The sequence below is a fragment of the Rhododendron vialii genome, chromosome 12a (assembly GCF_030253575.1).
Source record: "Rhododendron vialii isolate Sample 1 chromosome 12a, ASM3025357v1".
In the NCBI taxonomy this organism is placed as follows: domain Eukaryota; kingdom Viridiplantae; phylum Streptophyta; class Magnoliopsida; order Ericales; family Ericaceae; genus Rhododendron; species Rhododendron vialii.
In genome coordinates, this window is record NC_080568.1 from 1,082,029 (window position 1) to 1,099,543 (window position 17,515).

The following is a 17,515-nucleotide window of genomic DNA, read 5'->3' on the forward strand; positions in this document are numbered from 1 at the left end:
GTGGGGCCTACTACGGGTCCCACACAAATAATTCGAGCCGTTCATTAAATGTAAAACATTTTTTCAAGGGCTTCCGCGAAAAATCAAGTCAATCCGATATCTATAAGTGCTTGATTTAATTATCTAATTTTTCATTATCCTGAAATTCGAATGAAATTTAAATGATTGAATCGAGCATCTGTAAGTATCGGATTGAGTTGATTTTTCGCGGAGGCCCTTGAAAAAATGTTTTACATTTAATGAACGGCTCGGATTATTTGTGTGGGACCCGTAGTGGGCCCCACAACAAATCTGTGCACAAAATTTGTGCATAAATGCTGTGTGTGTAGCATTACCTATAGCCCGAACCGGAAGGTTAAATTAGTCAATTGAATTGCATTTCTTTTCTTTTTTTTGGATGACAGATGGGAATTATCTGGTTTGGGTCCAGCAAGTGGGGGGAGGGACTTCCCTAACTCTCAATTTTAAATGATTCATTTCGTAAGTTCAAAACAAAAAATTTGCATTTGCGTGTTCCTCATCGGGAAAGAATCGATAGACAGATGAGCCCAAATGATCGTTCTGCCTACTTTTAAAATTATTTTAAGTTATATAGTAATTATTTATTTGCAAAGACGTCAAAATTACGGAAGTTTGTCCTCTCAACTTTTTTTTAAATAATTCCATAATCGTCCTCCTAAGACTGTATGCATCTAAAAATTAATAACTGAGGTTCAATAGTTTACTTGTTGAAATGGATATGAATGCACAAGACGTATGCATCTACAATTCTATATGACTTTTATTTATGTATATGCAATGATTAATCAAACGAATTTACGATAATTTTCCTATACTTTTTATTGTTATTATGTATTGATAGAAATTGGCACATCTTTCATATGTGGAAAAGATTAAAAAGGAATGTTAAAATTCTGCGTCTCTCTTTGTTCCGGTTGATTAATCTGGATAAAGTACGAGAATGAGATGAACTTTGAACCTAATTTTGTATTTTGGCACACCTTTCCGGTCGAATGTTTTGCATTTTGCATTCAATCTCTAATGTTCAAAGTAGATAATACTAATGTCTACTTAATTTTGCATTTTGTAATATAACATTCATAGTTAGTTTAATTGAAAGAAGAAATATTTATTATTTTTTTATTATTGTACTTGTTCAATTATTTTTCATGCACTTCGTGTTGAAGTCATGCTCATTGTGTCAAAGTCATGCAATAAAAACACTTCATTCAATTGATGTAGTAAAAAACCGTACATTCGAAGATATATATTTTTAAAAGGCTACTTTCAAAGATTAGTATCCGTTCCGCTTAACTTTTTTTTTCTAAAAGTAAACATTTTGTCCTTAATTAAATTTTTTTCCCGCGTGCTCCTTTTTTCGCCAAATTTTTTTGACTTTCCGATTCATCTATCGGAAAAGTAAATTTTTTTTAGTTTGACCCAAATATTTTGATCAATGACCACTTTTAAGCTCAAAAGGTCGACTTTTTCGACTTTTTGAGCTTAAAAGTGATCCTTATTCAGAATATTTGGGTAAAAGTAAATGTTTTTTAATTTTCCGACAAATCAAAAAGTCAAAAAAAAATCGACACAAAACTAAAAATTTAGAAAAAAAATTTAAATACAGACAAAATAAGAAAAAACTTGAAAAGCCCAGAGAAACACAACCTTAAGACTATAGCTTACTCCTACCAAAGAAAGTTCACAAAAAATGAGCTCCTATAAGCTGGGCCTTAGCCCGAATATGTTAGGGTCGAGGTTGACCTGAGCATAAAGCTTTTTACATGGGCGGTCTTGCCAGAGCCCGAATTTCGAAGAGAGCCCGATGGACTTGTACCGGTCAGCCCAAGCCCGACGATTTAAGGGCCAAGTTGGGCCAGGCCCTACAAAATTTTCACCACTACTACGAATATCTCGCATTACTTTCATTGGTTTCTGTATCAAGATTCACCACTATTTTTAGTGAGCTTCATTGTAGAGTATGATTCGAGGCTTAAAACTGCACTTTTTTCCTTATCTGAAAGTGCACCTTGAAATGAGGTGAGCTTATGTCAGTAATTACTATTGTTCTGCCTTTGGACATATAAAAATTACTGCACCAATTTGATTTTTACCTTCGAGTTTTGTTATCATATCCTGTCCATTTTCAGAGCCGGCTTAAAGGGGAAGCCGTTAGTTTTGGCCCCCAATTTTTTGGCCCGAAGAGGGCCCCAAAATACACAGTTTATAGTTTTAAATAAGGGCAATAATGAGTTCCAATGCCTTCAAGTAACATGTTTTTGGTGGTGTAGCAGTTAGGTTCTTTGGATGCTTTAGAAGTTGGATTCGAATCTCCACTCCTTAAGTTTCCCTCAACTTTTTGCAAAATTTCGAACAAAGATGTGTATTCGGAGATAGATGGCCCCATATTAGGACTTCCGCTTTGAGCTATAAATATCTTTGAGCCGGCACTGTCCATTTAAACCGATGGTATAGGCAATCCTCCACCTAATCCTTCTAGAATCTTCCTTGTCAAGTTGTTGAGAGAAGAAAAAGGTGTGTTTCCACTTTCCGAGGGCAATTTCATAATGTTAAACGTCCCACATTAATCGACCAATGGAGTTGGATCAATGCTTTGTACACAAAGATTTTCCACAACCAACCACAAATAATGCTAACTTAGCGCGCGCGTGCACACACACTCACTCTCTCTTCTCTCTCACTATATGCTCCTCTAATACATGAGCTCATATTAATTTTGCGTGTGCAAATTGTCAAGCCGCGCCTTCCGACACGGGAACAAGAATGCGCTAGTATACTATAACGACGGTCGGCTAAGTAAATAATATCTTGCAATTTAACAATTGAGGGGTAGTATACTATAACGACGGTCGGCTAAGTAAATAATATCTTATAATTTAACAATTGAGGGGTTACATTTTATACAGATGCATACCTGTGATTGTAAGAAATTATATTTCCCTCCTTAACTTATAGTCACATTACAAATTACTACCTCCCATGTCACTATGTCCGTCTGCCGTTAGTTGATCTAACCATATTTTTTTATGATGCCACTAATTAGAAAATACAAAATGCCCTTTTTTTCCTCTCCTTTTATCGCTTGTTTCTTCTCCTTTGTGGCCTTTTTTCTATATATCGATTTCTGATAATTGGGCAACTTCCTTTTCATTTCTGACCATCTAGTCATTTCTCTTTTTTTCCATAATAAACTTTGAATTTGACAACCCATTTTCCCATTAATTTTTTTTGAGAAATAGTATCTAAGGCAACCACTTTTTATCTAAGGCAACCACTTTCTTTGCCTCATTTATTGAGCTATGAGTGGGGTTAAAGTTTCTTTCATCAGCTGCCCAGCTTTTCCCAACTCTCTAGCCCTCTCTCTCTCTCTCTCTCTCTCAAAATGAGTTCCACAAAAGAGGACTGCCTTGGATATGCAGCAAGAGATTCATCTGGGTTTTTATCACCTTACAAATTCAGCCGCAGGTACTTATGACTGCCTAGCCATTTTTTTTCCTTCTGTCGTTTTTTGCAAATGTTACTACAGTATCTTACTATTAGTAGTAAAGAGACACCTGAATTATACTAAAAACTGATCGAGTACTGTAATTTTAGAGCTTCTCCACCACATACTTCAAAAACTAGCATGAAAAAGATAAGATAAAGATACTGTTGGGAACAGAAACATATATGTGCAAAAATAAAAATGGGCAATTTAAGTTTCAAATTATTTTGTCATATCATTTTCCTTATATAAATCTGTTTTGATCATGTATCTATTGATATTCGATCATGTTACTTTTAATTAGATGGATTATGTAATCGACGAGTTCTATGAAATGAATGATTTTGATCCTAAACTAAACTGGGTTGTACCATAATAAAACTGGACAGTCCCAAACAAAAACCCTATATATGGCGATAGAATTTGTACATAGGACGCAAAAGCCTACAAAATAGTACTTATTACCCAACCTACAAGGGGTGACACAAGCACAATCGGGGATGGTGTTGTGCAGTGGTATGCGCAGCATCGTGCTGCGCATTTCTGAGCCGTTGGATCGTGCATCCGACGGCTTGGATCTCATCTCGGCAATGAACGGCTCTCCATCGTTGTTTGTCGAGATGAGATTCGAGCCGTCAGATGCACGATCCGACGGGTCGGAGGTGCGCAACGCGGTACTGTGCAGTGAGGTGCACAACACAAACCCGAAGTACTAGGCTAACTATATGTCAAATTTCAAGGGAGAGAGAAAAAAAATTTGAAGGGTGCTTTCGTACTTGTTGCAGACTTTATAGAGTCTACTTGAGGACCTAAAAAAAACCTTGTAAAATGTTCGCATTTCTTAAAATTTGGAATTTGAAGGACTTAAGCCATTGAGTTTGTAGATCCTTCCATCTATATCAAACCGCGAAGAAAAATGATTTATAATTCACCCTGGTTATCTTTTAAACAATTGGAAAACATGCTTATGATTTTGAACATAAACGTGCCGACATTCAGGAGCGCACATAAGTTAAAAACATGTGGTTATGTAATCATACGATGGTTTTATATTTATTACAAATGATTTATAAAAAGTTGCAAAACAAAAAGAAACGACTCGAATCATCAGCTTTGAACTTGAGCTCACCGGCCCTAACTGAACTGGTCTTGGTCTTGTCCACTTAATTAGGATTGGTGAAGCTACTCTCAATACAACAACAGGCAAAATTGGTTATGAAACCTCACAACGAAGGGATAATTCGGTCAATGATCCTTAGGTTTCTCAATCAAGGATTTGCGGGGCAAAGTTCCAAATATTCTCTTTTCCCTTGTACCAATGGGTTGAACAAATCTTTAATCGATCTACACAGTCTTTACTATTAATTCATATTCTTTTTTCTTTTCTTTTTTTTCTGATGATTAAGAGTGTTCGGATCAGCTTACATGCACCTCGATTAATTCTCGGAACTTATAGACACAAAATTGGAACTTGCATCACTCTTCACTAACTATAGACCTAATTAATACTCTGGAAATTACAGGGCTGTTGGAAATGATGATGTTTCAATTAGTATAACACATTGTGGAGTGTGTTATGCCGAAGTTGTGTGTACTAGAAACAAATTTGGAGATGCAAAGTATCCAATAGTGCCGGGGTAAGTACATGTACTGGCTCCAATATTGTGCATAGTGAAAATCCACATTTTTCACGGTTAATCATTTCTTAGACTTGATCCATTCTTGTAAATTTATTTTTCTTATTTGTTTTGTGTGTTCTGTTCGTGTTTTTTGAATCTTTGATAGATTCACGTTATATTTTTTGAATTAACCATCTGTCTTGACGAGAAAAATTTGAAAAGTACAAAATTGTGACGGAAAGGAAAAAAAAAAGTTCACTAAAGACGAAAAATTATCAAACAACTGTCTTATTTGTCTAAAGTGCAATCTTATCTGAATTTTTCCAACATTGGTTCATATTTATATATTTTTCCGATTCGTCTTGTCGAGTCTAACGATTAACCCCAAAAATTACGACGAAAAGCTAAACAAAAAGTAAAAAAAACATCAAGATAAGTTTCAGACCTAAAAGTTTACAAGAACGCAGCCTTATATATACTAATAAGTAAATCTCCTTCGAATAATTTCAATCTATTTATTGTTCATCTAAATGTTTTTTGATTATTTGATCAGACATGAGTTGGTTGGAGTAGTGAAAGAGGTGGGGTCGAATGTGAAGGGCTTAAAAGTTGGGAACCATGTTGGAGTGGGAACTTATGTGAACTCGTGCAGAGAGTGCGAGTACTGTGGAGATGGGTTAGAAGTTTATTGCTCAAAGGGGGTTGTCTTCACTTACAACCATGTTGATGTGGATGGTACCATCACTAAAGGAGGGTTTTCCACTTACATTGTTGTTCATCAGAGGTGAGCTAGCTAGGGTTTAATCACTCAATCTATTACTGCTAATTAGTAGTAACCTGTAACGAATGAACCCAAGGTCGACCCATGCTGTCTGCATGGGTGTTGGTCCCATCCAGACCGTCCATGCAAAAAATATGGACGGCTCTGTTGGTTGTCGTTCTTAGATTTAGCTTAGCAAAGTTTATTTTCAGATTAAGAGCATGAAAAGCTAATTCTTTTTTTCCATGTTTTCCAAAAATGGGTCCAAAGAAAAAACTATGAAAACAAAATACGAATAAATAGGCTCTGTTTGGTAAAATTGCTAGTTTTTTGTTTTTCGTTTATGGAAAACAAGAAATAAGCTTTTGTTTATTTCTTAAAAAATAAAAACAAAAGCATGTTTGGTGACCATAATAGTTTTTGATTATTTATTGTTTGAGCTGCCGAAAGTGTTTTCGAAACAAATGAAAAAGCAATTTTTGTGTTTTCTAGAATTTCTGTAAATTGGTAGAATTGATTATGTATTTTATAAACAAAAAACAGTAACACAAACATGTTTATGGTGTCTATTCAAAAAACATCGAAAACAAAAAACCAAAAATAAAAACTTTTCCAAACAGAGCCTTAACAATCGAGATTTCTTCCGTTTTTCCACAAAAGGAATTAATCTAAAACATGCAACCAAACTCTACTTTCAGTTTTCCATTTCTTTGTTTTTACTTTTTCATCTCAAGAAGAAAAATAAGACCCCTATATAGTATTAGTGATGGACATGATCTAGCTAGCTAGTGTTGAATAATATCCAGGTACTGTTTCAAAATAGCAGAAGATTACCCATTAGCATCAGCAGCACCATTGCTATGTGCTGGGATTACTGTCTACTCCCCAATGATTCGCCACAAGATGAACCAACCTGGCAAATCACTCGGTGTGATCGGGCTCGGAGGTCTGGGCCACTTGGCCGTGAAATTTGGGAAGGCTTTTGGGCTGAATGTGACTGTTTTCAGCACCAGCATATCCAAGAAAGAGGAGGCTCTGAATCTGCTCGGAGCTGACAAATTTGTGATCTCTTCTGACCAACAAGAGATGATGGTAAAATGCATCATATAATCTTGATCAATATCTACATAAATTTTTGGGTACCTGGAAAGGCTGGAATAGATCCCGACACCAGCTGCAACCTTAGGTTGTGTGACCACACTCTAAACCAGAGCTCCCTTCATTGACGATTATCAGGCAAATTTTATCAGTTCGGACCATTGACAGAGGCACATAGAGGCAAAGGGAGACCGTGATACATATCAGGGAATACATGCCCAAAACATGTTTAAGTGGCCCCTCATGTCTCACACCCGTAATACATACACGCCTTCCGTCAGTTATACAAAATGGCTCGTTATAAGAAAGGGTTCTCTTTTTCAGGTATTACGGTGTCGTATCTCTGGTAGGACTGAGGAAAATGTAGTTGTTTGCAAGGAAGTAGGACTGAGGAAAATGTAGTTGTTTGCAAGGAACGAACAAAGGAGGTGAAAGACAACTTGCCCTACTTATCGATAATGAAATCCGAGGAAGCGAGACGAAAAGGAAAATGGAATTCCGAGTTAGAAAGAAAAAGAATGAGGACGGCTGTGACAGTGTGAGTTGTTGCAGTATAGTTTTTTCCTATCATTTGGCCCCCTGTTCTATACCCTTTCGAAAGGAGGCCAGACAATAAGAGTAGTCTTGACAGACCTCTTATTTTCGATAACATGTATCCACAATAGTACAACCATAGTGTCAACCAGCATAGTCGCATTTTTTAATAATCATCTCAATGCCATATGGCTCATGTACACCGAGTGTGCATAGCAGACCGCTAAATCTATCTGAGTTGGCCGTTTTTCCCTTTTTCCGCTAAATTGAATTGCTCAAGTTGTTACGAATTGAACCTTCCCTTGCCTATTATACAAGCTGGCCGAGCCAGCTTAAATGATCGTTTAGGAACAAAAGGCTCAATTAATGCTTGCTTGATACCCTTTTTTGCAGGAAGTTTCAAAGTCATTTGACTTCATAATCGACACAGCATCAGGAACTCACCCTTTTGATCCATACATGTCTCTGTTGAAGACTGGCGGTGTCCTAGTCTTGGTGGGTGCCCCAGGCGACGTGAAGCTCAGTCCCATAAGCCTTATTCACGGGATGAAATCGATTTCAGGGAGTGCGGCAGGTGGTACAAAGGATACAAAAGAAATGCTAGACTTCTGTGCTGCCAACAAGATTTACCCAGAGATCGAAATCATTCCAATCCAGCACGTGAATGAAGCCATCGAGAGGCTAATCAAGAGCGATGTCAAGTTCCGGTTTGTTATCGACATCGAGAGCTCCTTAAAGTGAAAGACAGCATCAAGAAAATTAATTAAAATCTCCCTTTCGACTACTTTTCCTCTGTCGTGTTGTAACTATAGCCATTAAGCCTAAATAATGCGGTTCATTCTGCACACAGAAAACAATTTGCATTGTACTTGGCATATATTACTCCTCTTGAGAAGGTTTCACTGGGAACAAGATATCAACGAGTAATAAAGTTAAGGGGATGAAAAATTTAACAATACAGAAAAATGACATTTTGTACATTTTTTGATATACTAGTACAAATGAACATCGAGTCCGTATGAAATGGACTTCAGCACATCTGAATCACAAAACTAATCAGTATCACCCAAACTTCAGCAGAAGAATAACCAGAATAAAGGCACAGGAGATCACAATCTACATATTCCATTCAAATGATCAATGTTTGAATTACAGCAATTCTAACAACACAATATTAAAGCAAGCTGTGTCCAAGAAGTTCAACACATATAGAACGGTCCCAGATTCAGTTGTGTCCGAAAGTGTGTTACAGTGGAACATGGGGTTCTAGTGGAACATCAACATTTTGTAACATGTTGACCTCTGAATTCTATCTCACAATGACCACCTCACCCCTCATTATCTGAAACAATAGTACACATGCATAGGCTAGGGACCCTTTCATTATCAACAGTGCCTCGCCTGTTATTACCTGAATATCGCTCCTTCAGTTATATGGGGACACTGCCTCCTAAGGGAGTTGGCTTTCTTGCTTCATCCCTTTTGGCTCTGGCTGCTTACCATTCACTTCTTCGGCAAAAGAGAGGAAAAAGCAAAGAACAGGGCAGGATTGTGAAACAGTTTAATGTCCGCGATCAACTGTAAACCAGGAGGTCTAGACATCGGGATGGGTCCATTGTTGGCCCTGCCCAGGTTACCCCACATAACAAACTTCTGTAAGTTTGTAAAGCGTCTACTTATCCTGGGTTGCATAACAACAGGAGCCCCATTAGTTGAAGCTCCATCATGTTTATTCTGTTTTGGCTAGAATTTAATCTGCAAAAACTTTGTCAGATCTTCAAATACGGTTTCTCAGATCTTTAAATAGGATTTGTCTCAATATGAATACGGAGTATATCATAATTTATAGCCCTCATGCACAGGTCGAACTTCAGCTCTTAATCTTCCAAAAATAAGTGCATATACCACCCTGATAGATTGTTTTGCTCGTTAACTTACCCAAAACACGCCCATCAAAAAACAATTACCCATAACGCAATTGACAACAATGTTAACATCATCATCGTCGTCGTTGTCAAAATGTCTCCACTTTTTGTTTTATTACTAGCATATGAAAGTAAGAAAGCAGGAATATTCATGTTCAGTACTACTATTCTCAGTGTTTTCTTTTCCAGAGAATGGGAGAATGGAACAAAAATTTAAATGATGAAGTCGAGATGTCATTCTGTCAACCTGAAACATTAAACCCCGACTCTGCAACAACTACAAATGAGTCCACTTCAAAAAGTTGACCCATAATCCTGTTCCCATGCCATTTGCAGAGGCGACCTATTTACGTTTTGAGCGCTTTCCTTGGCCTTTCTTAGGGGGTCCCTTTCCACGACGCTTCAACATTTCAAGCTTGGATAATCGCCTGCATGAGGTGCATTTGGTCAGATGAAATCATGGCAATGAGTTTTTCTGCCGCACATATAATAACTCTGACAATGCAGTAAGATTTATTTCACAGTATACAGACAATACCAATTTCTCCATGTATGAAAATAAACAAAGTAACCCAAAAGGAAACTTCATTTTTAATCTTTTCCAAGAACTAGACTGATGAATAATCAAAAGATTTCCACTCTTCCTCTCTTTATGCAAGCAACTCCTCTACAAGAACACAAAAAGAATCCAGGATAAAGTAGCCCTCTGTAGCAGTAGAAGACCCTAATTGAGTGTTTGTGTTTGAGAGAGAGAGAGATCGGCAAAGGAACCTCATGAGTCATGACCATCATTTTACCATTTTCCATCAGCAAGGGGGTAAACTCAAATTATTTAACATCCTCGTCACTCGTTAGTAGATTACTGCCCATTACCTCTCACTAGAAATTGACAAACTATCTCAAGTTCCCAACCAACTTTCTTTTCCCGAGCACATTCCAATTCTAATGTGATCCTCATTCCCTGGATAAAAGAAAGAATGTGCACTAGAGATTACAATCAACTTTTTACTTAAAACTCTTTCATGACAATGAGGATAAATCTTTTTCCCCATATTTTCAAATATCACGAAACATATGAGCTTTGTGCATTTATTGCCAAAGCTCAGTAGTTTGGGTCTTTAGGCCTGCCCTCTTTGATGCCATTTGGCTTTGATTTGGGGGCATGGTTCTACAACAAAACGTCCCTGTAGCTCCTCGGTTCTTGGAGGTTTAGGGGGGCCACTGTTTCAGTGGTATTCTGAGAGCAGCCACTTTGTGCATTTATTGCCAAAGGTTAAGTCTGTCTCCAATCATCCCCGCCCATACCCCCAATAATTGGGTACTAGATGGGTTCTGTTATGTTGTTGTTGTACGAAACATATGAGCTTGTGATTATTTTCTTCTATCCCTAACTACTGATTGTACTTTCCCCCTCTACTTCTACAGATTTGCAGAACCTGCACTGAACGAATTATGATACACAACCTTATGCTATGAGTCCAACTCTATTGCCGGTTGCACAGGGTACCAAACTATAACTACATCCAGCAACTTTGACAACTAAGCCAAGAATAAAAAGTCAATATTCACAATAGATTTGCCCACAATAGCCACACCACTTTGTGTCATGATGTAGCTAGAGCAGGAGGAATACACGATCATTGATCTTTACATATATGGAGCATTTCATTCCACTTTTGTTTACTCGGATTAGGGAGACATACAATTTTTTATGCAGTTTCCTTGACTTTCGTGCATATATAATGAGTGATTGTTTTGGTTTCACTTCCCATACTCCATTAGCGCTTCCATTTATACGGTTTGATTCCAATACGTTGACATCTGCAGCAGCAGCGTCGTGTCTCCGTGCCAACCACTGCGACTCAGGAAGAGGAAAGGCATTTGCAGAAAGGGAGAATTTCAAACTGCCTATGTTTTCTGACTCGTTATCCTTCTTGAGTCTAGCATGCTTAGGAAAGTAACTGGTCATACCTTTTCCTAACAACTTTGACGACCTACTTGGTACCTTAGAAATATTTTTAACCATTCTAAAGAGAAACCCACTGCTTTAAGTACAAGAAGTTGCCTAAGACAATCTTCCCACTAGCTATGTTAGAGAAGCTACGAATCCCCAAGAATTATATCTTCCCAACAAACACTGGAGTCCTATAAAAGAAACCAATTCATACCTATCTATCTATCTAAAAAGAAAGATTTTGACTACATCAATGTTGTTCCCATGTATATAGTGTGAACAAGCATGTGTCTAGAGAGAGAGAGAGAGAGAGAATACTCTTGTTCTTTTCTGGCCATCACAAGGGGATCATCTTTGTTGATGTCATATGGGTACCATTGCGCGACTTTCTCACCAATGAGCTTCTTGCGTAGGATCTTGTGTGGAGATCTCTCTCCTGTTGGGTTAAGTACGTGACCAAATATCCTTGCCCTCGCCTCAGCCACACCTCTAATGGCGGCTTCAGCCACCAAGCTCTTCAGGCTTCCGATGCTCATTCTCTGTGTCCAAATTCAAACAACACACATTTTCTTTCATGCCAGTGAAATAGAGTCACTGTAAAAAAAAATTGGTCACATTTTAGAGTCACATAACCCCACCCCCAACTCAACTCAATCCGTCAACCAGAGTATCTATACATTACTGTAATTTTTTCTGTTGTCATATCCCAGAAGAAGTTACAATACCCTAACCCCAACTCAATCCTTTCTATAGGAAGTTTTCTTTTATCTTCGTTTTTCCTATAGAGTTGAACCCGCAACCTCATTGCACCTAAGTACAACCACCCAACTGTCGGGTTGACTGCCGGGTTTACAGGGACTATGATTTATACAAGATACTGTAAGTATAAAAGTAAAAGGATTCTTCTGTGGTAGATAGTAAATCACAATCTCCAGAATTAAACAACGTAAGGACTTGTAACGCAAATTTGCAGTACTAACAAAGAAGAATAAACATCAACTTGTTTTGAACAAGGAAGAAAGATAATCGAAAGTAAGGATTTGGCAGTGTTCTTTTTCACAGAGCAGGGCCAGGATACAATCCTAGAAACAACTGCTTCAGGCCCCCCAAAGAAATGCTACGAAGGCCTACCCTAAAGAATGGTAATAACTTACTACTACTGCATCTGCGTTAAATTGATAGCATCCACGTTTAAGCATCTAAATTAAGCATAAATAACAGCAAAAAGAGATACAAACGAGAGAGAGAGAGAGAGAGAGGTACCTGCTCGATTTTGGGCGGGTTCTAATCGCGTGGAAACTGGGATGTATGTGGGCGACGATTACAAAGAAAGAAAACCCTAAGAATTTGTTCCTTGTGAGAAATTACTCCCGTTAATTGCACCTTTTTCATTCACACGTAACTTATAAATTTGATTTTGAGAAACTATCAGGGAGGAATCGTGGTGTTCTCGGAAAATGCGCAATCTCATTCATTTATTTCGGCAATTAACGATTAAGATAAGTTTTTAATTTTTGACCGCGCAATCTCATTCATTTATTTCGGCAATTAACGATTGAGATATGTTTTTAATCTTTGACCGGTATATCTCTTACCGTTTGTAGTTTTTCTTTGATCTGGATCGTTCAAAACACTTTTGGACGGTCGAGATTGACCTTCGTAAATAACCTCTGTAAGTAAAGATTTTTCCAATTCGATTATTCTAACTTCCGCCCGAAAGATATAGGATAATAGGTAAAAAAGAATAGGATAATAGATAAAAAGGAAGATACATTTATATCCAAAAAAAAAATATTAATATTTGTAAAAATATATTAATATCAGTAAAATATACATTAATATTTAAATTTATTTAAAATTATTAGCATATTATTCTCTGCTTGGTGGACGCCTGGTGGACGGAAGATAAGACCGCTTATAATTGGACGACAATGTCAACCTTCCATTTGAACTTCTCTAGAGTGAACCTAGTGTATTTGGTGCAAGGTCCTTTTCGAACTTAGAGAAGAAATGGAAATGATTTTAACGTTAATTCTTTTTTATATTCATAGTCTCTTTTTTAATTGGATGTACATAAAATTTACACTAGATTGTGTAAGATTCATTTCAGAGTTCCATACAAATGATCGAAGTCGTTCAATTAGTTAAACGATGTTTTTAAAAGTCTATGTAAAAAATTAGCTTATTCCAATATCGGTAAGAACTTGATTGATTTTCGTTTCCAAATTCACAAGGAGAAAAATAGAACGAATAAGTTTTTATTAATATTCAAATGAGCTAATTTTTTTTGCAGAAATTTATAAAATATTATTTTAAACAAACTAAATTAATACAATTAAACAAATTAAACGGCTACAATTCTTAGTGCGGGATCCCGAAATGGGTCTCACAAACACTGTGGTGTACATTTGGAGCACATCAAATGGTGCACCCATTGTATTCTTGGGGGAAATTATTACAGATATATAAAGTCTCAGTGCCGACGCAACTTTTTGAGAAATTACACATTTATGAAGTCAGTGCCGACGTATGGCCTTGGTACCATAGTCTATTCTTTATGCTAGCTAGTACTTGTCAATCCTATTTGTCTTGTGGATCAAGCTCTTTCTTTCTATATAAATTGACGTGAATTAACTCCAATTTCCCCCACTACTTTTACCTCTAATTACCTTCTCCTTTTTCATCCTACAACCATCTCTCTCTCTCTCTCTCTCTCTCTCTCTCATCCTACAACCATCTCTCTCTCCGAAAATGGATTCTGCAAAAGAGGACTGCCTTGGATACGCAGCAAGAGATCTGTCTGGGATTTTATCACCTTTCCATTTCAGCCGCAGGTATACTTACACATACGATTAATGAAAATATTAGTGCTGAAATAGTAATTTAATTTATCTATTGTCATGGTAAAAAGGGAAAAGAGTACCTTAAAATTGTGGAGTACATTAAATTTATCTGTGACAACTTCGATCCTTCGATGATCCAAAAACTTCTCTCATGCACTTATAGTCACATTTTATCCATCACCTGCTCTCCTGTCTCAATTCTTGCTCACACAGATCGATTTTTGTAGCTAGGAATGTGTTTGGAAGACACTTTCACGCTTGAGCTCCCGTTCTTGCTCACGCATGTGCACGCGAATTACGTGACGTAGATCATGCAATAGGAAATACGTACAGAAAAAACATGCAGAATATTCACAGTCTAAATAGTTATTAATTATTGACAGTTAATTGGTTATAAGAGATATATAATGGTGTTTGCCATGAGTTCTACTGTATTTTGAAGCTAACGAATTTTCTGCGAGAATATAAATTGTTTTTTAACCAAGAGGACTTAATTAACAATGTGAAACAGGGCCATTGGAGTTGATGACATTTCAATTAGTATTACTCACTGCGGAGTTTGTTACGCCGAAGTCGTGTGGACTAGGAACAAACATGGAGATGCAAAGTATCCTGTTGTGCCTGGGTAAGTATATATGTGTGACTTCTGTTTCATGATAATTGTAAAACAAACATTTCATCTGTATCATTTTGTTCGGCTCTCTTTGCATATTCATGCCTTGCATCGGGTCAATAATTTATTTACTTCCGTGAACAATTTCTAGGAAATCCGCTCTTCTGATTGGTGAATTAAATATGTTTTAAATAATTATTCAAGAAATTAAACACATTACTTATTGATCCGATCAAAGACACGACTACCAAACACAGAAAAACGAGATGGGACGGAAGAAGTTTCATCAGTTATTACATCACTACATGCTAATTAATAGTATTGCTTTTGACATATCTGAATATACATAGTTCTAAGATCTCTTGGATTTGATCAGGCATGAGATTGTTGGATTGGTGAAAGAGGTGGGGTCAAATGTGAAGGGCTTTAAAGTTGGGGACCATGTTGGAGTGGGAACTTATGTGAATTCGTGCAGAGATTGTGAGTACTGTAACGATGGATTTGAAGTTTATTGCTCAAAGGGTGCTGTCTTCACTTACAACCATGTTGATGTGGATGGTACCATCACTAGAGGAGGATTTTCCACTTACGTTGTTGTTCACGAGAGGTAAGAGAGAAAGAATTATGTTTTGTTATTTGCTCGATAACACAATCGGCGGTTAGTTTACGCACACTTTGACTGATTTCGAGTCCAGCGGCGGGGAGGAGCCAACTGATTCAGTCAACTAATTTCATCAATAGAAATATAAATCCTCGGCATATATAGAATTATTTTCTTTAGTGTATATATTATCTATTTTTTGCCCTTTTATCAGTGACTAGAATACACACATCCAATTTAACTTACTTAAATTCTAGAGTCAATTTCCTATTCACAAACTATTCAAAGCTACTTAGAAACTTTACGATGTGATATTCAAAATTTGGAGGCGTTGTGGGCAGCACAGCTTTGCCCTCGTCCAAGGCAATGAAGTTAGCGACCTGACAAATATGTGGTGGTTCTAAAGATTTCTTGCTTATTGGTGTACATCTGACAATACAATATCATTTATGTGAGAAATTGAAATGCATATCGTACAATCGTCGTGCAAACTCGTGTGATCTTGAGATCTTCATAAAAATCTAACTTTGTAGATAACAACTATGAAAGAATAAAAATCGTATTGCGAGTTAAAAGTCGATGGTCCCACAACTTTCTTACAGGACAACATATAATAAGGTTTTCATGTCATTTCGTCCTTTCATTACGTTACTCTAGCTTTAGCTTTGAACGTGATCTGGATTGTTTGGTACTGAATGTGCAGGTACTGCTTCAAAATACCAAAAGATTACCCATTAGCATCGGCGGCGCCATTGTTGTGTGCTGGGATTACTGTTTACTCCCCAATGGTTCGCCACAAGATGAACCAACCTGGAAAATCACTTGGTGTGATCGGGCTCGGAGGTCTGGGCCACATGGCTGTCAAGTTTGGGAAGGCTTTTGGTCTGAATGTGACTGTATTCAGCACCAGCATATCCAAGAAAGAGGAGGCCCTGAATCTGCTTGGAGCTGACAAATTTGTGCTCTCAACTAATCAACAAGAGATGCAGGTAAAATTGATAAACTCAGTTTTGGCATTCGAAGTTATGATTCATTCTGAACTTGGGAGAAGAAAGACTAACTAAGCGAGTTCATTAATGAACAACTGGATTCATCTGTGATCATTTTGTTTCAAAGAAGGCATACTTAATGGTCAATTGATACCTTGGTTTGCAGGAAGTATCGAAGTCATTGGACTTCATAATTGACACTGCATCAGGGGCTCACCCATTTGATCCATACATGTCTCTGTTGAAGACTGGGGGTGTCCTTGTCTTGGTGGGTGCCCCCAGCGAAGTGAAGCTCAGTCCCATGAGCCTTCTTCTCGGTATGAAATCAATCTCGGGGAGTGCGTCAGGTGGTACAAAGGATACAAAAGAAATGCTAGAGTTCTGTGCTGCCAAAAAGATTTACCCAGAGATCGAAATCATCCCGATTCAGTACGTGAATGAAGCTATCGAGAGGTTGATAAAAAGCGACATCAAGTACCGTTTCGTGATCGACATCGAGAACTCCTTGAAGTGAAAGACAATCCTCAAGAAACTTGCCAACTTTGCTCTGTGCAGAATATCTCATCTTATCATGTCCTAATAGTAGCTATTTTAGTCTCAAGTAAAGTGAACAAGTCATCCCTTCGACATGAATCTGAGGTTCATTGAGTCCCGATACGGTTTATTTTCTTTTGGCTTTCCATGTTTCGGGTTTTTTCGGTTTGCGCTTTCATTTTCCTTGATCCTAATAGTTCTAATAGCCTAATAAGCTGCATTGTATCCTTAGCAGTGGAATTGCAATGTTTCTTTTGTTTCCTCCCTATCTTCATTTTGCCAGGGTGAAACAATTGCTTTGTGTTGCTTCAAAATGTGTGGGGATAAGGAGGTTTTTACAAGTAAAGTTACAATTGCTTTCTGTCCAATGTACTTCTGAAAGGCTGCTATTGCTATATCGTAGCTAGTATATACGAAGTTCACAATTCAGCACTCTAATGTAGCAGTAAGCAAACTTCATCTGAGTACTGAGTAGGTGGCTTAACGATGGAGCCCGCGAGAAACCACGATGAAAGAAATAGGTAGGGCCGGCAACAATCG

The 17,515-nt window shown here is 37.5% G+C and overlaps 3 protein-coding genes across 4 annotated transcripts; 2 read left to right on the top strand and 1 right to left on the bottom strand.

Moving 5' to 3' along the window:
- The first annotated feature begins 3,103 nt into the window (after positions 1-3,103).
- Positions 3,104-8,482, top strand: LOC131311811 (probable cinnamyl alcohol dehydrogenase 1). The gene is made up of 5 exons (XM_058339388.1): positions 3,104-3,486; positions 5,029-5,142; positions 5,678-5,908; positions 6,691-6,976; positions 7,910-8,482. Exons 1-5 carry the CDS (start codon positions 3,404-3,406, stop codon positions 8,255-8,257), a joined length of 1,062 nt encoding a protein of 353 aa, XP_058195371.1. The 5' UTR covers positions 3,104-3,403; the 3' UTR covers positions 8,258-8,482.
- Positions 8,483-9,527: 1,045 nt separating this feature from the next.
- On the bottom strand, positions 9,528-12,793 carry LOC131311812 (uncharacterized). Of its 2 annotated transcripts, none has more exons than XM_058339391.1 (3): positions 12,659-12,793; positions 11,714-11,934; positions 9,528-9,869 (listed from the first exon to the last, which is right to left on the bottom strand). In XM_058339391.1, exons 2-3 carry the CDS (start codon positions 11,929-11,931, stop codon positions 9,785-9,787), a joined length of 303 nt encoding a protein of 100 aa, XP_058195374.1. In that variant the 5' UTR covers positions 11,932-11,934; positions 12,659-12,793; the 3' UTR covers positions 9,528-9,784. The 2 variants fall into 2 exon arrangements, with proteins under 2 accessions (XP_058195374.1, XP_058195372.1); XM_058339389.1 differs by lacking the exon at positions 12,659-12,793 and adding an exon at positions 12,550-12,640.
- A 1,101-nt stretch (positions 12,794-13,894) lies between these two features.
- Positions 13,895-17,236, top strand: LOC131311808 (probable cinnamyl alcohol dehydrogenase 1). The gene is made up of 5 exons (XM_058339386.1): positions 13,895-14,229; positions 14,750-14,863; positions 15,228-15,458; positions 16,156-16,441; positions 16,608-17,236. Exons 1-5 carry the CDS (start codon positions 14,147-14,149, stop codon positions 16,953-16,955), a joined length of 1,062 nt encoding a protein of 353 aa, XP_058195369.1. The 5' UTR covers positions 13,895-14,146; the 3' UTR covers positions 16,956-17,236.
- Positions 17,237-17,515: the final 279 nt, after the last annotated feature.

Coding starts and splice junctions, on each gene's coding strand:
- LOC131311808 (XM_058339386.1), top strand. CDS start 14,147: ATGGATTCTGCAAAAGAGGACTGCCTTGGATACGCAGCAAGAGATCTG. Junction 15,459..16,155: donor TACGTTGTTGTTCACGAGAG/GTAAGAGAGAAA, acceptor CTGAATGTGCAG/GTACTGCTTCAAAATACCAA. Junction 16,442..16,607: donor CTAATCAACAAGAGATGCAG/GTAAAATTGATA, acceptor CTTGGTTTGCAG/GAAGTATCGAAGTCATTGGA.
- LOC131311812 (XM_058339389.1), bottom strand. CDS start 12,594: ATGCTTAAACGTGGATGCTATCAATTTAACGCAGATGCAGTAGTA. Junction 11,935..12,549: donor TTAACGCAGATGCAGTAGTA/GTAAGTTATTAC, acceptor ATTTGGACACAG/AGAATGAGCATCGGAAGCCT. Junction 9,870..11,713: donor ATGGCCAGAAAAGAACAAGA/GTATTCTCTCTC, acceptor CACCTCATGCAG/GCGATTATCCAAGCTTGAAA.
- LOC131311811 (XM_058339388.1), top strand. CDS start 3,404: ATGAGTTCCACAAAAGAGGACTGCCTTGGATATGCAGCAAGAGATTCA. Junction 3,487..5,028: donor CCTTACAAATTCAGCCGCAG/GTACTTATGACT, acceptor TGGAAATTACAG/GGCTGTTGGAAATGATGATG. Junction 5,143..5,677: donor AAGTATCCAATAGTGCCGGG/GTAAGTACATGT, acceptor TTATTTGATCAG/ACATGAGTTGGTTGGAGTAG.